We start from the raw sequence: 24,969 nt of genomic DNA on the forward strand, positions 1-24,969 counted from the left end.
GCAGAGATCACACATGCTGTTCTTCTGTTCTTCATTCTGCAGCAGCGGCCCAGTGACGGACCTAAGGTCGGCCACTGTCTTGTAACAACAGCAAACAGGGAGTCTGACTCTGGGCGGTCTGGGATCAGACCCTCGGTGCTGGGGTTTAGGCTGGCTTAGGGTCTGCGGGCTGCCGGCCGCTGCAAAGTGTGTGTAGTGGAGGCACAGTATACTGTATGTGGACTCTGTGTTGTGGTGATACAACAACCCCCCCGGTGCTGATAAAAATCTTAGAGGAAATACTGACGTGGAATATATCGTGCAGTTAGCTGCTCACGTTAGCTGCTCACGTTAGCTACTGTTAACTCGCTGCTAATGCGGACGAATTGCAACAGTAAAATACTGTCTTGAGTGGACAACGTCAGCGGAGTCATCCAACACATGACTTTATCAGCTAATTTTACGGAGCAAACAACAGCAGTTCCATGCAGGGTCGATAAGTCACAACTCGCTGGCTAACGTTTGCTTGTCACCAAAACCTACCTTGTCTACTGTTGTGGCATTCTCCTCTCCTTCCGCTATCTCCGCTATCTAATGCAAGGGCACCATTGCTGCATCCGGAGCTTTGACGATTGAGATGGGTTTAAAGAAAGAGTGTATTATTCCCAACACCAGAATGTTGACTCATGCAGCCAGACCATACTCCAGCTCTAACTCTATCTGGCAGTGTGTGACTGGGCATTGTATAACCCTCCAAAGATTTGCATATTTGCAAGAAAACCTTTAGAAGATTGTGCAACTTTGGTTAGTTTTGGATCCCAGGCAGCATCCTTCTTTGAGCTTGTGCAGTTCAAACAGTCTAAATTAGTTTCACATGTGTGTTCAGCTGTGACAATTCCTACTGGCAGGTATCAGTCGTTGCTCGCTCACCACATAGCGACTGACAGACTTTGTTTAAAAATGCTCGTATTATTTGTAAGCTCATTCAAAGGTGGCTTTAATCAATAAAAAAACTCGCTGAGGGTGAATCTTCAGTCTGCGGTGATATCTTCGTTCTGGGAAAGTGATTGAGTCATGACCAAGTCAATAGCTACAGCGGCGCTGCTTAGTTGGCTGATCTTTATGAGAAAAGCAGTCTGCTGGCAGAGGAGCGCTGGCTCAGGCCTTCAGCCCAGCCTGACTGGATCATCCTAGCACCACTCCAGTCCTCATAATTTCTCACTTGGATATCAGCGGAGGACAAACAGTCCAGGATGAATCTGCAGCCGAAGGTGCCATTCGGTGGACACCTGCAAGACGCTTCCAGAAAGCTCTGATGGATGACCTGCAGCAGCTCAGCTCCTCTTAAGGATCACTGCTGAAGACTTCTTGTCTCAGCAGAAGAAGCCCACACATTGGATCAATGCTGACTTTTTTTCTCTACTGCTGCTTCCTTTACTAAACTCTTTGAAATGGAAACCCTGCATTTTATACACAAAAGTTTGGCTCTGATATCCCCTTACCTTCCAAATAAACTGTTTTATTTATCTCTCTTGGTGAATACATGCATTTCACATAAAACGGTAATAGATCGTCTTTTCAAAAACTAAAGTTGCTGATTTCGAATAAATAAAAACACATTATTAGCAACACACAGGTTTATGTTACGACTAACGATCCTCCAATTCCATTTTTCCTTCTCGAAACTACAATACCTGAACTTCCGTATTGGCTGATGCCAAGAACCGATCTGATACCAGTACTTTAGAAAATATATATGTTATACATGATGTGTTATGTATGTAAACATGAATTCATATACAGAGATCGCAGATACCAGTATTTTAGGCCGATTTAGACTGATAAGGCATTTTAAAAACATGTTCCAGATTAAGGACTCACAGAAGAAATCACAAACTTAGAGGGTTGTGCAGCCTTGGATAAGATATGTGAGTGATTTTCATTTTCTGTTGATTAAATGTGTCACCGGCAGGCTGAGGTCAATGGCGACATCACCACCCTGGACCTATCCAGTCTCATCTCCCAGACTGAGTACGATGTGGCCGTCACCCCGATCTATGCCGAGGGACCTGGAGCACCGATCCTCGGAAACGCCATCACAGGTCTGAATCTGCTTTTCATTCAAGTCTTTTGTTCGTCCACCAAGAGGTAAATTCATGGCCTGGGATTAGTGATCAAACACTGTGCATTTATCTTTTTAACAACTTCCTTTATGCTGACAAAACCGTCTACAGTGCCTGAACAGTACATGTGTTACAGAGATGTGCCCAGTTTCTGTGAAGGTGATGAGTTCTGTATTAACTTTGACATAACTTTCCTCTTCACTTCCCCTCCTGGACTGAAATCAGCTTCAAGAGAGGCTGGACTGCACTGGCTCTTTTTTAAATTTTTTATCAAAGATAGACGTTGACTTCGGCGTATATCTAACTGCTAGTCAGATTTTATATAGATGTCCACATTCATCTGAATAACACTGCTCTTATTCCAGTTATTTTTCTGAAACCGGCCCAGGTCTCTAAATTAATAATGTCCTCCTTATATAGATGGATTGACCGATTTCTTTGTATGTCAAACCCTCATGGGTTAACAAGACACCAACTTTTCTGTTATAATGTTCAAGCATTTTAATATGTTTAAATTATTTTAACTCGGTCTTAAACTAAATATTCTGCCTTCCCTTCCAAGCTTGACGAATAAAATATGCTACAAAAAAGGTTCCCTTCCTGAAAGACAACTTATATTCATCCAACCAAATGTAATCAACATAAACCGAGGTCATCCCTTATGTCCTCGTAAACATCCTCCTTCCACGAAAATAAGCATGGATGCTTTGACCCAGCTGTACAGGTTGTATTAAGTCAAATTGTTGAAATAAAAACCATTTAATTGACATATTTATTAGAAAGTCGACTGCTTCAAAGCGTATGTGTTGATAAAAATGATATGACCCACATCCCGAAAGGAAATGTTCGAATGCCTGGTGCACACTATAGGGTTTTCAAATCTTAACAGACATAACGATAGATTTAACCGTTTTTTAATATTAGTTATAAGTATGAACCCACCAGACGAAATCACAGAAACTTGCTTGAGCAAACTTGACTTCAGAAAAACAAACAAACATTGAGGCGGGCTCTCAAATTTTGTGTGTGCTATGTTTTGCATAAAAAAAACAGAAAAACAGTGGATGAATAAGCAGGGCACCTGTCAGCTGAGCTCAACCACTCGTGGCCACTTGACTCAATATCGCTTCACGCTTACCACTTTGTCTTGTACCAGATGAACGGTGCCCCCCGTCACAGAGCAAAATTGGAGTGGGATATATGGCAAGGCTCCATCTAAAATCCTCCCCCTTGCGTTCTCCCCTCGCTGAATCGCGCTGCGCTCAACCGCCCTGGTCCCAATTATCCTCAAGTGTCGGGCTTGCACAACTTAACAGACAATGTCAGGCTAAATGATTGTAGTGAAACTAAATCGTGATTCAGTCTGATTTTTTACCTTAAACAAAAGACATGAGGGTCATATAGATATGTCCCCACAGTTGAGGTCTAAAGGCTGGTTCTCCCAAGGATAGCAGGACAAGACTACACATACACTCACATTCAAACGCAATGCATTTGCATACAGTTGGAACACACAGTAAATAGCCTTCATTTGAGGTTGCCTCAACTTTCAGACCCCCTTATAAACACTTCCTTGCTCCCTCTTGTTTCTGTGTGTGTGAACAGATGTTGTTCCTGCCCCCAAGAACCTGCAGTTCTCTGAGGTGACCGAGAGCTCGTTCAGAGCTACCTGGGAGCACGGGGCCCCGGACGTGGCCCTCTACCGCATCGGCTGGAACAAGAAGGGGGACAACAACCCCCAGTTTGTAAGTCTTAAATGTTATAATTTATCTTCAAAATGGATTGAAATGTAACATTTTTAAGAATGAGTAGCAGGAGTTCTGTTCAAGACCAAGACAGTATTATCTTATCAACTGGTTAAAAATGAGTCAGTTTGCTTCAAATCACTTATACCACACATTACTACCGTATTCACAAGGTTATTTGGTTCAACAGTTGGTAATCAGACAGACATTTTGTCACCTTTATTGACTTTGTTAGTGCCATCATTGCCTCACAATGCTCCATTAAGGCTCGGGGGTACGCTGTTGAATAGCGAACTTGATTGAAAGAAAAGAACACTTTGCATTGTAGTTGTAAAGGACATTTCTGTTTGCTTATTGTACCTCTTCTCATTTTTTATTTTTTCAGATTCCATGATGGCATGATGGCATGTTAAAAGAGTTTATTGTTCACTGTGATGGGTTCTCCAAATAGGTTTAAGTTAGTGTAAAAATCATTCATGCTAAACGATATGTAAAGGAGCTTTGAAGTAAACCCTTCAAGTACAGCCAGGGTGTTATTAAGTCGTAAATGTTACACAAGTTGTATGTACAAGTACGAAAGAAGCAGTCATGCGAACGGGTCCGAACGCCCCACATTCACCTGTGTGCAGTCTGTATCATGTTTCAGCCTTAACTGGTCAATTTATCAGTGGATGGCAGTTTAGGTACTTAACCTCTGTGATAAGTATTGTGCATTATACACATGGATCCTCTTAACGTGTTTTCTGATTCTGGGGAAGAATCTGAGGAGGACAAAGACATGTTTCGAAAGGTTTTTTGAGAATTTAAGAGACTTACTCAGATCCTGACATCTGGCATCTTGACTTGTATCCAGGTTGTATCTAGATTTGTTTTGTCTACTTTAGTTTTTTCTTTGTTATTAAAAAAAAAGAATCTTCAGCAGCTGGATACACACTCCAGGCAAGTTCTGTCTCTTGAAATATGCAAATGAGGGTTTGCTTGGACAGCACCGTCTGTCTGCGGTGACACTAAACATCTGGTTTGATTTGCCTCAACCAAGGGTGAAGTTTTTTTTCGCCTGTAGCCTCACACAGTTTCATTCTTCTGATTAAGGAACTTTACACAGACCTTTTCTTTCTTTGTGCAATTAATTTGAATGTCAATATATGGTTTTGGACTGTTTGGACTTTGTCATGAGTACTTTGACACAGAACGTGAATATTTTGCGGCGATAAAGTACAGATTTTTCTGAGCTTTCACACCACGAAATAACAACATGGAAGCTCCATAGTCCGATTCAAGCCGGCAAACTGTACTCCTTGCAGCAAATACCATATCCACTCCATATTTTATTACCTTTCACAATAAAAGCCCTAGTCTGCAACTGTTTAAAGGACTTAAGACTGATCAAACTTTCTGAACCATCCACCTTCCTGTCCAGCCTCTCTAACATGTCACCTGGGTAGATTAAGTGACAATTATGAAACTGGGAATGGTTTTGTTTAAATGGAGAACAGTAAAAAAGAGGACAAGACAATAATGATCCCTTGTGGTTTCAAAGATCCCTTAAACTGACATACCTCACAAAACTCAGTTATTGTATTCACCAAGACTTAAGTAAAGAATCCAGTTCAGCTGAAGCAGCAATAATAATCTCTTTGTTTTCTTCTTGCTATATTTTGGCCCAGCAAATTTGTTTTTTGGCCCCCACACTTAACATGCACCATATAATCCATACCAGGTTGTTTTTTTATAATTTCAATTGTTAGACTTTCTTTACTGGCCGATGGAAACACAGCTAAATTCTTCTGTCTCTTCTGTCTCCGTCACCAGGCCATCCTGAGTAGAGATGAGACCTCCCATGTCCTGCAGAACCTGGACCCCGACACCGACTACCCTGTCACCGTCACGGCCATCTACCCCGACGAGTCGGAGAGCGAGGACCTGATGGGAACTGAGCGTACATGTAAGCACCTACACCTACCAGGTCGCAAAAAACAACCATTTTACACTCACACAATTAACTGACATTAAAATAATAATGTTGTTTTCTCAACATCTCTTTCTAGTGTTAAAGTCTCCGGATGGTATGTCATATGAGAAGGACAGGTTGCTTTTCATTGTAATTTCATGATTTTGTGTGGAACGGTAATGTGGACCATGAGGGACAGTGTTGATGGAAGCAGACTTTTTATTCTTTCTTACCTGCATATATGTGCATTTCACTGCACATACACACCACAAGCAAGTCAGTCTGTTACTTTTCTACTGTATAATAATTTTGTTACTTCGGAAAAACAAAGCAGCTTTACTGCAGGCTTAACTCAATAATACCTTAATGTACCAAAAAAAAAAAAAAAATGATTGCACCATTGCAGACAGACAAAAAACATGTACAAAAATAATATAAGCTAAAAAAAACAATGATCATTAATTCATTTAATATACATATTCGAAAAGGAGTGGCTAGAAATTGATCTTATTGAATCCCACACCTTCTCCATAAATAATAATAGTTCCTATTAATTATTTATCATATTTATGATAATGATAATTTATAATATATTAATCACAACTCATCTTTATTTTTTAACAATATATAAATTGATTCCAACAAATGTATCTTGTATATTTACAATACATGTTAATTACTGTAAAATATAACGTATATGTTCATATTTTATCTTTACATCTTTACATATTAACACATATTAACATAGTTTTACTCAGGAGTTTATCCATGTTTGAAATTGATTAGTACAATACATGAAGACATTGTTACATTTGAATAAAGTACAACTAATGTGGTTTTAGCTGTAGCTAATTTGCTAATCATACCATTTTATTAACATAATAATGCACTCTGAAGGGTCTTGACATAGAACTTAATTAACTTGGTGGAGGGCTCGATGGGGTGCAAGTGGTCTATCACCTATTCACCTGATTGTATATTATTCTTTATTTATCGTATAATAAATTATCTTAATTTTATTGAGATTTTAGTCATCATCATCTGCAAAATATTTGCTTCTCAGTTGATGTTGCAGTAGATGTGATGTGAACGTATATTCAGAGCTTTTAATGCAAAAAGTCGAGTGGGAAAATCAACCTGTCACATGTTGTCCTCCACAGATCTCCATCATGTGAATGTTTGTTTTAATTACACCTTCAATCATTTTGGGTTTTTTGCCCAATCCTTCACCATGTTGTCATCATAACATTTGTGTTGTCACACTTTCATTCACCTGACATTATAACGTCATCACGTCGTCCTTCATCAGTGTTCACCTCAGTCGTCACCTTGATGTTGTTGCATGTTGTTGCATTATTGTACAGTGTTTCTGCTATGGGGCTGGGGCTCTGTGGACTTCTAATTCAACAAGCAGATTTGATTCAAGACTCAGTAACTGTAAAATCCTGATTATACTCTTATTGACCTTTCAAAATGTTATAATATATATGGAATATAATTCCCATATTTACTATAGAGCCTATCCAAATGAATTTGGTACTATACCAAAATGTGTTATAGTGTCTCCTCCACCCTATGTTTCATAATGACAGAATTTCTTTAGTACTCCTTAATTGTTATAAAACCTCAATTTTATTTGTTATATTCTCATATTCTTCCCCTGAAAAGTATACATTAGAAACTCTCAAATTTGTCATAGTGCCACACCAAATTTATGTTTATTAATTACATAATTCCTTAAGTGATCTCTAGTTCTCATAAACTCTTTTTTGTATTTGTTATATTCTCAAAATGTGCTATTTCTCCTCCAAAAAGTATCGTAATCCTCAAAATGTGTTGTTGTGCCACCCCAAATGTACTTTTTATAATCCCTAAATTTGTTATGTGGGCCTCCACAACCACCAAAATTGTTATGATACCAAATCTAAACTTTTTAATGTTAACCTCAAATTTCTTGTTCTAATAATATAATTTATTCATTTCTCATAAATTCCAAAAATACTGAAAATTAGAATAGAAAATGTTTTAATTATAACAGTTATTGTATATGAATTGAAAACAATGAACAGAAGAAAAGAACTATAGAAATAATAATTAAATGTAATAAATATATGTAACATATGAACATTAAGCTGCAGATTATATCAACTCTATATGTAAAAAAAAGTAAATGAAAATATGTGCATTACACTGCTATATTGAAACAATATGTGAAAAAATAGATATAAGAATAGAAATATGTGAAAGTATGTATAATACATTACAATATGTACAACTGTTTGTATAATAATAGTGCAGCATTAATATAATTTAACAGGACTAAAATGTAGGTTAGCTGGTAAAAATTTTAACAAATTAATTACAACTGTAATTTGGAAAATGGCTCAATAGTTACTGATGTTAACAGATTTAACTGTTGAGATTAATTTATTCAAATGGTTTGAATGAGAAGTTTCTGGCTTCCAGCTCTGAACAGCTTCATACTTCATACATACTGCTGCTTTTCTGCTGCTTCCATCCTAAATTTGACCCTTCCAGCTTTTGTGACCTGAGAGACTGTAGGACCATCACCATCATCATCATCATTATCATCGTCATCCTCACCATCCCTATCATCATCGATAATCTGGCACTCTGAGTTTTCTGTTAATCTCACTAGATTTATATGTGTGCTCCCAGTGCCCGCTGAGCCTCCTCGAAACTTGAGGGTTTTCAACGCCACCACCTCCACGCTGACATTGAGGTGGGACCCCGCCCCTGGCACCGTCCAGAACTACAAGATCACTTACAAGCCCGTCACTGGAGGCGAGCCACTCTCAGTAAGTTTAAAGCTAATTTTTACAGTATTTTAAACTACACAACACACCTTTTCTTTAGATAACAACACAATGTTGTCATCAGCGTACAATCAGAATCAGAATGTTCTTTGTCATCATTACACTTCCTCCCTTTGTACATATCAAAACAATGAATAAAACAGAAACACAAAGACAAAGTCAGTAAGTAGCTGATGCCAAATAGTGAGATTAAAAGTTCTGTTATGAGAATATGCAATAAAATGTTTTTAAAAGTGTTTAAAATGTATATAATTAAAACATATTTACAAATCAAAATCTGGTGAGAAAAACAGGAAGAAACTGAAACATGTCCTTTGGATGTTTACATCTACAACGAGCAGGTCAACGCTGGTGTATTCATGTAGCATCCCCAAAGCAATTTCAGTCAAAAGCAACTGGACTTGGTTATTTGTCTAGGAAGACGTTTCACCTCTAATCCAAGAGGCTTCATCAGTTAATGTACGCATCTGACCAGGCTTGTACTGGTCCAACTACCTGGTGTGGAGATCCAGGTATTTAACCTCTCACAAGGCCGATGATGTCACTGGAACCCTTTGTGCTCCAAGTGCCAACGACCATCGTTAGAGTGACAGTCGTTGGTGGGAAGTAGGTTTTGACTTTGTTAGTGCTCTATTGAGTCTTAACGACAGTCGTTGGAGTCACAGGAGGCCATTTGTGAACAGTTGTTCTTTGAGGTTAGATTGTTGAATCTCCCGAGAAGGGATGAAAGGGCAGCATTGTAAATTGGAGGTAAGTGGTGTCTCAGATCTCGTCCTCTGTTTAGCGATGGTTTCTCTACTTTTACATAGATGGCTTTAATAATAGGCTTTTTTTATTCCTCTTTCAAACCATCTGTCCTCTCTGTCCATGATGTGGATATTGTTGTCATCAAAGGAGTGGGCTTTCTCCTTGAGATATAAATCAACTTCCTAGACAAATAACCAAGTCCAGTTGCTTTTGACTGAAATTTCTTTGGGGATAACGATGACCTGGACAAATGAGAACATTCACAGGCTTATTCATGTAGCACCTATCAAACACAAAGAAGTGCTTTGCGTAACATATTTAAAACAATATTTAAAAGACTACAAGAAAGGCAGTGACATTCAGAGAAGTGAAATAAAAGTTAAAATAAATAACTCATAATGGTGATGTTTCAGTGAAGTTACATATACATAGATGATTTATAATAAAATAATAGCTCAACTAAGAGGTGTATTTTGGGAGTATTGGCTTATGGATTGGACAGTCATTGTCAGAATTGAAATATTATTAACTAATTTTAGCTATACCAGAGTCTCCTGGAAAATAAAATCATAACAAGGTATTATATTTGATTTATAAATACTTTTTCTTGTATATTTAAGCCATAAGTCTAAAGTAAATGAAGCAGAATTCACTTACAATACTATATTCCTAAAAAAACACACGCCACCATCACCACTTGGCTCTTGATTTTATCCAGAGACAAAAGTTGGAGCTGCTCTGCTGACGTTGAACAATAGAGCAACCGCAGAGATTTCTAAAATGTTTTTCTAACTTTTTACACCCAGATTGGCTTCAGTTCAAGTTGTTTTGGAAATTTGAGGTTTAAAAAACCCTCTATCCCTCTGTGGGTCTCATCTCGTTTGTGCAGGATTACAGGAACAATGTGCCTGAATTCCTCTTTAGGGTGGATTTTCCTGGTGGTTGTGCAAACTGGGGTTTTTGTTCGACTTTTTTGGGGTGCGGTGGTACCGGCAGTGCTGTTTTTTTACTCATCAGGAACATTTGCAACATGCTTTAGCTGCTTGATGACAAATCAGTGGATAGCTCAACGTGATGGGAGCTTTAAATCTGTCAAAAGAGTTTGCAATACGAGTCCCAGCGCACATATAGAAACAAATCAATTACAGACTGTTTGATTTGATGGGAAAGCTTTCTTCCCTCTTGAGATGGACTTTCAGGATGTCCAAAGTGGAAAAAAGATCTCTGCAGGGTAAGAAGCTAAAAGCATTAAAGGCAAACGCTTTGTCATATCATTTTTCTAGGATAGATTATTTGACGTAAAGAATGTTTAAGTTATTTAGAGATGACTGCAAAAAGAAGTTAAATAAATCAACACCTTCAGAAGATAAATGTTCTTTTTTCTTTTTATGTGTTCATAACACAGGTCGTAAAGAACAGGAGTTCTTTATTTAAGTAGCAAGGAAAGCAAAAAAGAAAAGTCCTACAATGGAATTTTTCAGGCAAAGTACACATTACAAGTAAAGGCAGTAACCTTAATAGTATTTATGTGGTGTGATTTTCGGAGGGATCTCAATGCCTTGCCTGCCAAAACTCTAACTTACTAATACATCACATATTGGCTAGTTTTTCCTCTAGATATTGGTAAAGTGTGTTTGCTTTATATCTAAGAATTGTTTAAGAAAAGTCAACAAACAAAAGGTGCTTTCTGTGGTTAAAGGCCACGACAAAATCAAACAAGAAAGGAAATCTCTGCACATTTCTGCTGTCATTTGACCCAATATGTGAGAATTTTTGTGGGAAAACGACTTGATTACTCACGCTGAAACATTCACAACAACGGTGTAGCATTGTATCTTACTGAAGGAGCACTTAAACTCATGCTGCAGTAACTAAATATTGTCTTTCCTTACCCATCTAAGTATGTAACGATATTATGAGAGTTATGCTCACCTAAATCACGTTGCAGTCATTCTAGGACACATTCACACAGGTCAGACAATCTAACCAGATGAGGGGCAGAGTTAAGTCCAACTCCTGCAACTGTTCTGCAGTCACACAGGGAGACAGAGAGTTGATCTACTGCTCTGAATGAGACAACTCATGGCAGACTGCTGTAATGTTGGTTGCTGGCTCGACTGTGGCCTGGGGAGGGTGCAAACATTATAAACAGAAACCTCTTAAAAACACAACTTTAAAAAGAGCAAGGAGTTAAGTTAGGTACGGTCAACTATCCACCCATGCTGCTATACACAAGACAAAATCACAAACACACAAGTAAAATTACAAAATGCACCAATGTGTCAATAAATAACATTAAAACAGTTTAATTGACACAGAATTCATTTTTTAAATCTATCTGTTGGATGGAGAAAAATAATTAAACGTTTATATTTTTATATTAAAGGAGACTTGTTTCTATTTTGGGATTTACTAGAACATGTTTATATGCTTTAACTTTAAGAAATACAGTATTTTTCTCATACTAGCTCTGTTGTAGCGCCTGTCTCTTTAAGACTTTTGGCCACGTTTAATATAAACATTGTAACATTATATATAGCAGAAAATAAGGAAAAGCGTAATAGCTCACCACATTTTTTTCCTCTAATACAAAAAACACCTTCAAACATCTCCACTGTGACTCACGATGATGATCATCAAGTCACAGGTAATAAATCATGGAACAGATATTGCCAAAAACATTACATTTACATTATGAGTTTGGTTTGAAATCTCGAGATGCACGGACACGTCCTTCTCGCCATTCTGAGCTCTTTCGTCATTTTCTGGCCGTTTGGTCCGGCGGTTCAGAGAAGTCCTGCGTTCCTCTACGATGATCGAACAGTGATTAGCGCTGGAGATAACTTGAAAGGAAACTGTAGGCTGTAGGAAAAGATTTACAGTGAGTTAGATTTTTTTCTTGTGTCTCTGATATGTTATGACAGTGTTCCCCCAAACAAAGTGTCAGGGTGGACTCATGATGTCAGCGGTACAGAGCTGTCTTAATGGGTCTCTGATCCCCGTCATCACGTCAGAAGACTGAGAGCATCTGGTGTCAGCCTCGCTTTCTTTGACATCAGTCATATGAAACCAGACAGGATGTTTGTTTGTGCAGGATGAGCTCAGGGTTTCCTTGCTGCTCTGAAAAACTTGTGCAAATATTTTGGAAAACTACTGTTTTTTAGGTCCAGATGTGTGCTGATGATGTGTGATGTATTATTGAATATATTGAAATATTAAAATGAAGAAGAATGACGGCTGCAGACCACGGTGGTCTCGCTGTAACTCACAGTGGAATAAATCAGAACTGGACACCCACATAGATGAAATATGAAGAACTAGAAAGGGAAAAATAATGAGTGCATCCGCCCTGTAATTCTGATTCACTCCAAACTCTGATGGGTTCTTCCTCGGACTGTGTTACACCCTTCCATCAAGTTTCAGGGGATAGTAGTTTCACCTCCATCCTGCTCATGACCAAACCGATTCTATTTGATAATATTTGCATTAGTTAGTTAAATAAAACTTTTACGCTCCCTTGAGATGGAATCTTCCCTTTTTTTTTTAAATAGGGTTGATTAATGGTCTGACTATGTTATGTAATGATTAATGGGATTTGGAAACACCTTTTCCATTTTGTCTCAGACTTAAAAAAAATACCTCTTTGCATTTTTCTCTCGTAGATGGTTCAGTGAATGAGGCGTTTTGTTTTGTTTCCTGTTAGCAACCTCGACATCTTCTGCTTTGTTTACTGGAGGATTACAAGATCACAGCTGTTTATTCATTTATACGGAAGCCCTAAAGGGTCATATATACATACATTTTTTTCCTAAGTTTAATTCCTTCGTTTTCCTGTGATAACGAGATAATTCATTTGAGATCTGGAGAAAACAAAACGGTAGTCTAGTCTATTATATACAACATCATTCAGTGTAGCAATGTCAGAAGAGCAGGAGAATATCGATCACCATCACATAACTCTTTAATTAAAGCGTGAACACAAGCTGAAATAACTTTTTCTATTACAGATAATGTTTACATTAGTGCGCGTAATCTAAGAAGACGGTTTGCAAGGCTTCAGCTTCATCGGAGGCATGAGTGAGCCTGGTGTCCTCATTAACTTCATAGGTTGTTTTTTTTAACAAACTTTATTGTCAACAATATTATATTACAACAACATAAATACCAGTACAGGGAGGAGTTTTACAATGTGCACATAAAACAGGTTACAGTTTAATTTCATAACAATAAACCAACGGAAATCATCTTGCAATGCTCTCCTTAGTGTTCTTCAAGATATAAGAAGTCTTCAGGAGGCATGAGATGCCAAGTGTGATGGAAATCGCAGACCAGCTCACGTTTCATTCATTATCTCCCAATTAATTATCTTGTTATCTTAGGAAACCGGAGGAAAATTATCTCTTTATCACGGGAAATAAAATGTATGTATGCATGACCCTTTAGGGCTTCCGTGATTTCAAACCAGTTGATGGAAAGCGTATGTGTATGTGTGAACAAAAAGCTTCACTCTCACTGAAAACTTCTGATCAGGGCCTAACTCTATAAAAGTAATTGAAAGATAATAATTTTCAAAACTGAAACTGTGACATCACCCCTTAGAGGATGGATTTTAACCCAGAATTTATGTTCCAACACCTTTAAAAGTTGTTGTTTCCTGCTGCAATAGAAAATATTTGATTGAGATTCAGATACTGAAGACAAAAACAAAGTAATTAAACAATAAAGTAAAGAAAACAATACATGTTTAAAAGTTCTTGGGCAGAACATGATATTTCTTTGATTTGGGGGGAATTGTTAATTAACATTCAGCCTGAGTTTTCACATAAATAGAATGAATTAAAATTTTGTTTGTGAGATTTTGGTCCATTTCCTAAACATGTCTTTTTCAGACTGGTGGAAAGAAAACATTAATTTAACTTCATTTTGTCTGTTTGTGTCTGTAGATACATCGTAATGTCAGTAATGAACTGGGGAAGTTTCACGGTAGTAGTATACCAATGACCCCCTACCCTTTCAGAATAAATAGATAAATTCCTTTATTTGATGTTAAAAATTAGTAACTCTTCTGTTATAACGCGGCCTCTGTGATGAATACGTTGATATGAAGCCGCTCAGTTTCCTCATGATTAAAAGATCATCCTGTAAACAAAATGTTTGAGCCGCTTGGAATTAAAACCTCAGCCAAATACCTAAAATACTGATGTAAAAGTGACGTGATGGCCTCTTGTTATTTATCTCTTAGCTACCAGGCAAAACTGTTTACACCCTCCATGAGTGTGTTTACTCTGCCTGATCTATTTCATGATACACTGCGCTGTTGTTTGCTCAGGAGTTTTCCCCAAAGGCCCACTTGGATTCCCTTCCAGAGAAAAAACTTGACTTAGTCATGTTTAAATAATGTAAATAGTTTGCTGACATTGTGTCCAAATCATGACGCACCGAGACTTTAAACTACTCTTTTAGAGATTCTTTTTTTTTTAAGACTGAGTGAAGACAACAGAGAGGAGTGATTACACATTCACAGACATTAAGTTGCTTCTTTCTGCAGTTTTATCACCTTTGTTACAAGATTTCATATATTTTTATTTGTGTATTATCTAATGATTAGAGGTGAATAATCAGTCAAGAATAATAATTCGATATTTTCTTTATATTGTGCAGTCCTGCCATTAGACGTACTGCTTTATGTCAATATTTACGTCATTTGGGCGCTGCTTCACGCTCTGATCCTTTCATTCTTTATGTTACTTTTGTACTAGAGTTATGGATAAAAGGAGATAATATTTAATTCACACAGGAGTATACACAAATAGGCTTCGCCATATGGTCATTTATTTGTTATAGTACCAGAAAACATATTATACCATGATATATATCCTTATTGAGATATGAAATGACCTTGTTATATATTGGGATATCACCCTGGGAAGCTTAATCTATAATAATACATCATAATTTATTAATTGATTTATATTTTGTACAAACAATCAAAATCTGCAGGTAATTAAAGCTTTCAGATAAATGCAGTGCAGTAAGAAGCACAATATTTGGCTCCAAATGTAATGGTGTACAACAAGTATTAATGGAAATACTCAAGTAAAGTACAAATCCCTCTAAATTGTTATTGAGTAAATGTACTGTAGGAATCATGTATAATCTGAACAATATGACTTTATATTCAGATGAAGTAAAAGCTGAAAGAAAGCCTCCGAGATTAAAAAACATAATCATATTGTTTTTCTGGATTCAATTAAGATTTCAAGTTAGACTTTAGCATTTTTGCAGCCTGTCTTCAGTCTTTTGTTCAACCTGGATAACCCGTGCACGTCTGATGACACAGGCCGCTCATCGCAACCACATGTTACAGCTGTCACCGTGCTCGATACCAGAGACGTGTCTGCTGGCTCAGACCATCTTGTTCATGCGTCAGCCGTTTGACACTCAGCTTTGATGGACCACTGTCTCACTGCTGACATGTTTCCTGTGAACAGACACAGGTCGGAGGGAAGAAGACCACCATTATCCTGCCCAAGCTGGAGCCCGACACGCAGTACTCCGTCACCGTGGCCGCCGTGTATCCCACCGGCATCAGCAGAGACATCAGAGGCGAAGGACAAACCAGTAAGAAATAAGGATGTAGTTCTGGAAAAAGAAAAAGTAGATTATAAAGAATATGCATTTATTTGATATCACGTCTGCAGTGGTGTGAGTAAATAAACCGCCTCTCTGCTAATAACTCCTGTGTCTGTCCTGCCTCAGAGCCTCTGGGTGGAGTAAGGAACCTGCAGGTGTTGAACCCCACCATGACCACCCTGAACGTGCGCTGGGAGCCCGCAGAGGGCAGAGTGAAAGAGTACAAAGTTGTTTATGTTCCCGCCGCTGGAGGAGCTGAAAGCATGGTAGGACTGGTAGGACAACCATCCTCTTTCCTGTTGGCTGGTACTGTGCTGAACCGGAAGTGTGTCTGAACACGCTTGGCACTTTAAAAATCTTGAAACTCACTCTTGATTCAAAAATGTGCTTCAGCATTTCCCCCTGTGTACCTCCCTCATATTTCAGACTGAATTCAGTCATGCATGTTGGTAACAGCTGATTGATGAGATGTTTCACAACAGTTTTCAGGTTGCCAAAGTGCTTTTTCTCACTTCAACCAGTCTTTCTCCGTTGTACAAGCATCATCTGACTGGAGAGTTTAAGGCTAACTTTTCCTGATTTGTCTGTCCATCTATTGTTTAAAAAAGCAGCTAATTTGTGTAATTTGTCGTTGGACTCAGGAAACGGTGTCTGCAGGCACGACCAACACCATCCTGCGAAGCCTGCAGCCTGACACCCTGTACACCGTCTCTCTGGTGCCGGTGTACGCCGCTGGAGAGGGAAAGACCATGTCAGAGAACGGAAAGACGAGTAAGTCCGAACACTTACCTTCACTGAAGTTGAGCCACTATAACTTTTACAAGATAAAAGGTAATTCCCTTCTGAGGCAGCAGGAAACGTAATGAGAGCCCTGACCTGTGCTTTTGTTCAGGGCCTCTGGGAGGAGTGAAGAACCTGCGGGTGACCGACCCCACCATGACCTCTCTGACTGTGAATTGGGACCCGGCTGACGGAGCCGTTCGCCTGTACAAGGTCTTCTTCGTGCCGGTTGCTGGCGGCCTTGAGGAGATGGTGAGACTCTTTTCTCGCCTCCGAGGACTAAAACAGATGAGGCAAACAGGTCGGAGACTCAACTGAGCATCTAAATTACTTTTTTATTACTAATCTGTGTCAACAGGAGCAAGTTCCCACAGGCACCACCTCCATTATCCTCAGGAACTTGACGCCTGATACACCGTACACAGTGTCGGTGTTACCAGTCTACCCAGCCAGGGAGGGGAGACGCCAGTCAGAGAACGGGAAGACATGTGAGTTACTGCAGTGCTGTTTAGCTGCTGTTCAAAAGTGAAGAGTAAAGTTTAAAGTTTAATAATCCTTTTCCCTGCTCCCAGTGCCTCTGGCCGGAGTGGGCAACATGAAGGTGACCAACCCGACCATCACCACTCTCACCGTGAACTGGAACCCCGCGGATGGAAATGTTCAGGGCTACAAAGTGATCTATGTTCCTGTGGATGGAGGACTTGAGATCGTGGTAAGATCCTCTTTCTGCTCCCGTGTTCAGTGTGCAGAAGCATCTGATTTATCGGTGGATATTGGCCTTGTTGTCAACCACGATTGAAGAACTAAACCATAACAGTTATTGTGATAATTAATGCGAGAATATGCAAACAGACAAAATCATTATCATATATGTTTACATCGAACCATTTCGAACAATATAATCCACACAATTAAAAATCAAAACAGGAACATTTTGAAGCCCAACGCTTATTTGTGCCTATCCTATACAATCCATAAGATATCCCAGAATATGACTTATATGAAAGAGTGCAGCAGCCGATGTTTATCTGCTGCGTTGCATCACTTTCGTGCTGGTTAAATGATCTTTTAAGACGTTCAAAAGGCTTTTGAAGTGCCTGTTTTTAAAAAATAAATCATGTAAAGGAAGGTTTTATTAAAGGTTGTTTGTATGATTGGTTTCAAAGATAGAATAATGTGACTTTAAAACTGAGAGATTTCTTTAACAAAAACAAAATTAACATGGATAAAAAAGAAAGATTACATTTTAAAGATCAGTATCGGGCCCAGAATTTCCCAACAGATGCATCCCTAAATGGAAATATAAAATCTGTTGTTGGAGTACTGCTCATAAGAACATCATGTGTCTCATGAGGATGTAAACCGGGCCTCCCACCTAATTGATTGATTGATTCAGATTGAATCTTTAGATGATAGCAGAAAAAATAAATCACATTTTTAGAAGCAATATTAAATCTGGGAGGAGACAGTTTTCTGGGAAACCTTTGACTGCAGTTAGCAGAAGGCCTAACTATTAGAAACATTTTCTCTCTCCGTCTCTGAACTCCTCGCCGATATCAACACATGTTTTATTGCGTTTATTGTCAGACCCTCTTCTAGACTCTTTGAGAAGTGAGTCTTCCTGTTTGTGTGTTTCTTTGCGGTGTCGGCAGCTGTTGCAGACTAAACTTTTTCTGCAGGATTTTCACTGTCTGCAGGGACGTGCATGCACATCTGCTTAAGAGAAAATACGTTAAAAAAAAATAAATCCTGGTGTGACTGCACTTTGAAATGTAACAGGTTTTGCAGCAGAAGATAATAAAGAAAACTGTCAGATTTAGTTTGAATTGTTCAAATGAAAGAAAACAATCAAAGCCCTCAGCAGGGATTTAGTGATGTCACGCTGTTTGACAGGATAATCCCATCATGCCACACAACAGCGGCAAAATCCTTTTCCAAGAGGGCATCCGTCATCGCCGCTGAACATGCGGGGGCTTATGTTTCTGGAGCGCAGCTTGTTGAGAGTTAAGTAGGTGTAAATCCTGTTAATCACGGGCTCATTCAGACTGCGAAGAGCTGTGAAAATAACAGCTGAGTGACGGTTTGGCTGCTCGCTTTCGTCTGTTTGGAAACATTTCATTTGTTTCTGCCGATGGCGTAACGTTTACGCCCAATTAGTACGTCAAAGTCACTCTTACAAAAGAAGTTTTGACATTGTTTGCCAGAGAAGTTTGAAGGTGGTTTGTGTGGTTTCTTCAGTGTTGCTTCTGCAGTTCAGAAGGAAAATAACAAACAATGCACATTCTGCAATTACTGGAATTATCTGAGATGGTTTGATTTATGACTACACTTTTAAACCTCACAGAAAAGATGAGATAAAATACAGTGGTATAAGATATAAGACAAGACTAGACTAAAGACAAGATAAGACTAGACTAGACAAAACTAAAGACAAGACTAAAGAAAAGATAAGACTAGACTAGATAAGATAAAAGACAAGATAAGAGAAGACTAGACTAAACAAAAGTTAAGACTAGACTAAAAGACAAGATAAGACTAGACAAGACTAGACCAAAGACAAAATAAGACTAGGCTAGACTAAAGACAGGACTAGACTAAAGACAAGATAAGATAAGACTTGACTAGACTAAAGACAAGATAAGACTGGACTAGACTAAAGACAAGATAAGACTTGACTAGACTAATGACAAGATAAGAGTAGACTGGCCAAGACTAAAGACAAGATAAGATTAGACAAGAATAGACTAAAGACAAGATAAGACTGGACTAGACTAAAGACAAGATAAGACTAGACTAGACTAAAGACAAGACAAGATGAGATGAGACTTGACTAGACTAAAGACAAGATACGATTAGACAAGAATAGACTGAAGACAAGATAAGACTAGACTAGACTAAAGACAAGATAAGGCAAGATAATACTAGACTAGACTAAAGACAATACTAGACTAAAAATAAGATAAGATAAGACTTGACTAGACAAAAGACAAGATAAATAAGATAAGACTTGACTAGACTAAAGACAAGATAAGTCTGGACTAGACTAAAGACAAAATTAAATAAGACTTGAATAGACTTAAGACAAGATAAGACTGGACTAGACTAAAGACAAGATAAGACTAGACTAGACTAAAGACAAGATAAGGTAAGATAAGTCTACTAGACTAGACTAAAGACAAGACTAGACTAAAGACAAGATAAATAAGATAAGACTTGACTAGACTAAACACAAGATAGGCTGGACTAGACTAAAGACAAGATAAGACTAGACTAGACTAAAGACAAGATAAGGAAAGATACGACTACTTGACTAGACTAAAGACAAGACTAGACTAAAGACAAGATAAGACTGGACTAGACTAAAGACAAGATAAGACTAGACTAGACTAAAGACAAGACAAGATGAGATGAGACTTGACTAGACTAAACACAAGATAGGCTGGACTAGACTCAAGACAAGATAAGACTGGACTAGACTAAAGACAAGTTAAGACTAGACTAGACTAAAGACAAGATAAGGTAAGATAAGACTACTTGACTAGACTAAAGACAAGAGTAGACTAAAGACAAGATAAGACTGTACTAGACTAAAGACAAGATAAGACTAGACTAGACTAGACCAAAGACAAGATAAGATTAGACAAGAATAGACTAAAGACAAGATAAGACTAGACTAGACTAAAGACAATACTAGACTAAAAACAAGATAAGATAAGACTTGACTAGACAAAATACAAGATAAATAAGATAAGACTTGACTAGACTAAAGACAAGATAAGACTTGATTAGACTAAAGACAGGATAAGACTAGACTAAAGACAAGATAAATAAGATAAGACTTGACTAGACTAAACACAAGATAGGCTGGACTAGACTAAAGACAAGATAAGGATAGACTAGACTAAAGACAAGACTAGACTAGACTAAAGACAAGATAAGATAAGACTTGACTACACTAAACACAAGATAAGAGTAGACTAGACTAAAGACAAGATAAGACTAGACCAAAGACAAGACTAGACTAGACTAATGACAAGATAAGTTAAGATAAGACTTCACTAGACTAAAGACAAGACTAGACTAAAGACAAGATAAGCTAAGATAAGACTTCACTAGACTAAAGACAAGATAAGACTAGACAAGACTCAAGTTCAGTGCAGTAAAGTGAGACGCCGATCCTCGAGAGGACGTTTGTGTTTCCACCTGTTGGGGGGTCAAAGGTCAGGGGCTGAAGGGTGTGGAGTTCACCGCGTGTGTCTTTGCAGGAGCAAGTGTCGGAGAGCACCACCAACACAGTCCTGGACAAGCTTCTGCCAGACACCCGCTACACCGTCACCGTGGTGCCCGTCTACGCCGAGGGAGACGGACCCAGCTTGACGGACACGGGGAAGACCAGTGAGTAACCTGAGGTTGTATGTTTAAGGTTGTTTTTACTGACGCTCAAGTGCTTCAGTGAACCTTGAAAAAGCTCCTGAACCTCCAAGAAATCATTTAATGGATTATTTCTTCTCACACGGTTGCACACGCAATGTAAACCCTTCATGCTACACACATATATTCTATATAAGTAGACTTTTTTTTGGGTTATAATTTATATTTCAAATCAAATAAGTCCTGTCAAGAGACTTGCGTGCATCATAACATGACACAAAGACTTGAATCAGTGCATCCGTCTGCAGCAGCTCCGTCAGGCTCACGCCCAGCTGCGTGTCATGGCCTTAGACGTGACCCGAAGTGTTTATTTACACTTCAAGGCTTAATTTTTTTTGGAATATGAGGTTCATGCCTTACGCCTCATGTCTACTGACTCACTTCACGGACGCTTTTGAAATTCCCAGACCAGTCAGAACCGGTACGGACTCTCGCTTTATGGGCGGCTGTGGCTCAGAGGTAGAGCGAGTGTTCGAGACATCGGCAGTTCAATCCCCCGCTCCTCTGGTCCGCATGTTGAAGTGTCCTTGGAAACTGAACACCGATTTGCTTGCGTGCTGCACATGAGTGTGTGAATGTGGTGTGAATTATTAGATTAGATGGTATGTAGATGTCCACTGCCATCAGTGTGAATGTCTGTGTGAATGGGTGACTGTGGCAGTAATGCGAAAGCCCCTTGAGTAGTCAGAAGACTAGAAAGTCGCTATATAAGTACAAGTCCATTTACCATTCAGTGTCTGATAAACACCGTTCGTGGTCAAGATACAAGGTAAGTGTAAGACCGAGGGAAGTGGTCTCTAAAGCTCTCGGTCGTCACCAACTTCACCCCGGGCCTGACCTAACAGTGCACCATCATGCCCCCCTGTGTTGAATCCCCCACCGCCCGTTGAGAAATATAAAAATGTTTTCGGTTCATTGTGAAAATATACACAAAACTTTTTGTTTTGAGAGTTCCATGACTAATTTGTTTTTCAATAATTGTGGTTTCTTTTTTTTCTTAATATTTTTATCCTCCAAATGAGAGCTGGTCAAAGGAGTGAAGTGTGAACATGTCATTCACTCATAAAAGTGATGAATTAAAGGTCATTTAGTTCAAATCTAATTACTGTGAGTGTAGCAGGGAGCTTCCAAGTTGTAACACCAGTACTCTGCAGCATGGATATCTGTAACAAAAGAGTAAATCTGAGACCTGATAGGACAATACCTCAAGTGTCCAAACATCTGGACAAAGCACCCCCTGGACTCCAGTGACCTCTGACTGGACAGCAGCTGTGTGACTCTCCGGTCCAAGCGCTGAAACCTCTCTCTTCCTATTTTGTGTCTCCCTCTCCGCTCAGAGCCGCTTGGTTTTGCGAGGAACCTGCAGGTTACGGATCCCACCACCAGCACCCTGAACGTCCGCTGGGACCCCGCGGAGGGAAACGTGCGGGAATACATCGTGATCTGGGAGCCGGCTGCTGGAGGAGAGAAGGAAGTGGTAAGAAAATATCACGTCACCAGGTTTAACACGTGTCTACAGAGATGCTAAACGGCAGCACGGTTGGCAGAAGTCAGTTCCAGATGTTGGATGTATCCCAGAAGCTGAAAACTTCATCCACGGTCCATTAGTGTGTCAGTTTTTATGACTGGCTGGTTTTTGAAATGAGATACTATGTTTGTTTGAAACCACTCTGAGGCGTTTTACAAGTTAAAATAATTCTTTAGAAGCACTTAGAGTCCAAGCCCCAACCACAGCGATTTTCCCAGATTTTTAGCCAATCAGGAAGTGTCAAAATTGCTGTTCACCCAGTGTCCACCAGGGGCAGGTTTTCATAGTTGAGCAATTTCTCAACCCACCCCATGTTAAATAGGCTGTTTTCCCCGCATAATTATACCTATTTAAAGTTGCAGTCGGCAACATTTTTTTGATCACATTCACTGAAACTGACACTCTGCTCCGATAGAACAACATAAATAAAACGGTTTTATTAAAAAAAAAACGCACCTCTATGTGCAACTTGGGCTTGTTGTTTGTTCCGCCGCACCCGTATCATCCTGTCCACTCAGCACAGGGCTGACTTTCAGGCACAGTTTGTGTTCATGCCCCAGACCCCCCCCCCCCCCCTTGCGCATTTTACAATATCACATCCCTCCCCCAAACGTCACATACATGCCCTTTTTTGGTAAGAGGAAATGAAGCGTAGTCAAAATCTGACAAGATGGGGACTCCCGTATGCGAGGATGATTGGATCAAACTGAGAGAACGGACCTCGACAGAGAGGCTAACCTTTATTTCAAATTCTCTCTTTCTGTCCCTCTGGAACTGACCCTTATTTATTTTGATTTATTTTTACTGCATCCGTCTTTTATTGTGAATGCTGTTTATAGAAACCTCTTTGCTGCTCTAAAGAACTTTACCAGAGATTGTGCGTCCATACAGTAGCCATGTTTCTGATTGGTCCCTGGTGTTTGGTGTCTTCCAGTCATTCTGCTGCATTATTTTAGACTATTTAAAGCCTAAAAAAGTTAACTGTGGACAAAGAGTCAAAGTCTATCTTTGTGAAACCAGCTCCTGACCCGTGCAGAACCGAGAAATGTAACCCTGAACTCGGGAGAGCTAATTATTAACTATTAATGTGTAAATGTTCATTCACAAGTTTTGCTTGTTGAATAATAAACGAAAGTATTGAAATTGTGTCAGAAATACAAAAAAAACCCCAAATACAATTTTTATGTTTTTTCATCACATTTTTTCTAAATATACACCCAAAACATTTTGGTCCAAAAGATTTCTAAATGTAGACACATGAACAAAAAATGCCTTAACGCTCTGTAAGTCATTTGAACTGTGTACAATTTCTAATCACATAATGACATCATCATAAGCGAACGTGACGGCGTGAAAGAACGCTCTAGATATTATAGTTTTTTATTTTAGGTTGTTTTATGCAGAATCATGTATGCGGGATGTTATCCTGCTGCCAATAGGGGAGAATAGTCTGGAACCAGTGCTAGTTGTTTTACAACGGCCGCCACATGATTAGATGACATCATCACGAGTGATGATGGGCGAGACAGAAGCCTTAGCTTTATGCGGCAGAAAAAATAAAGACTCTAGATATTATAGTTTTTATTTTAGAAGGTTTTATATATGATCATGGAAACGACAGCTGCCTGCAGGAGGTCTGTTTTAAAAGGTGAAAAACAACTTACGATCTGCTGAACACAGTGGCCCTCATTTATCAAATGAACGTACGGCAGAAAAACGTGCGTACGACCATTTCCTGGCAAACAAGCAAACGCCGATGTTGTGCCGTATTCAGCACCCCTGCCGTGAAATGGACCCCCTTGGATTATAGGTGATATTCTGGATCAGAAGGCTGTTGTTTCCACCTATAGGAGTTTATATACAGGTAACCCAATTAAAAGCACACACTTTTGAACCTATTAATTGCAAGAAAAGCTTGGATTATATTTAGGAAACGCTACGTCAAATACATTCAACTTGCTCAAAAGATCCATTTAATTCATTTTGTAATTATGGCTGCAGTATATTTCCACAGAACATACAAAAAGGTGTTGTTTTGTGTTCGCTATTTTCCAAGTTTGTGATTTTAAACTCTTTAAAATAGTTTAAAGACTGTAAGTAACCAATGTTCTGACAGTTGTAGGTTACCTGTATATAAACTACGCCTGTAGGTGGAAACAACAGCCTTCTGATCCAGAATATCACCTATAATGCGAGGGGGTGCATTTCACGGCAG

General features: G+C 38.9%; 1 protein-coding gene across 1 annotated transcript in view; it reads left to right on the top strand.

Annotated features, from left to right (window-relative positions):
* Positions 1-24,969, top strand: part of col12a1b (collagen, type XII, alpha 1b) — a 149,133-nt gene that overhangs the window by 56,155 nt on the left and 68,009 nt on the right. Inside the window, 13 exon segments of the mRNA XM_083934198.1 lie at positions 1,952-2,081; positions 3,708-3,847; positions 5,660-5,792; positions 5,896-5,913; positions 8,478-8,617; positions 15,874-16,003; positions 16,142-16,281; positions 16,657-16,786; positions 16,908-17,047; positions 17,154-17,283; positions 17,368-17,507; positions 21,061-21,190; positions 22,564-22,703. Of these exon segments, the coding sequence (XP_083790324.1) occupies positions 1,952-2,081; positions 3,708-3,847; positions 5,660-5,792; positions 5,896-5,913; positions 8,478-8,617; positions 15,874-16,003; positions 16,142-16,281; positions 16,657-16,786; positions 16,908-17,047; positions 17,154-17,283; positions 17,368-17,507; positions 21,061-21,190; positions 22,564-22,703 (1,641 nt within the window).

The sequence above is a fragment of the Echiichthys vipera genome, assembly GCF_963691815.1.
Source record: "Echiichthys vipera genome assembly, chromosome: 19".
Lineage (NCBI taxonomy): Eukaryota > Metazoa > Chordata > Actinopteri > Perciformes > Trachinidae > Echiichthys > Echiichthys vipera.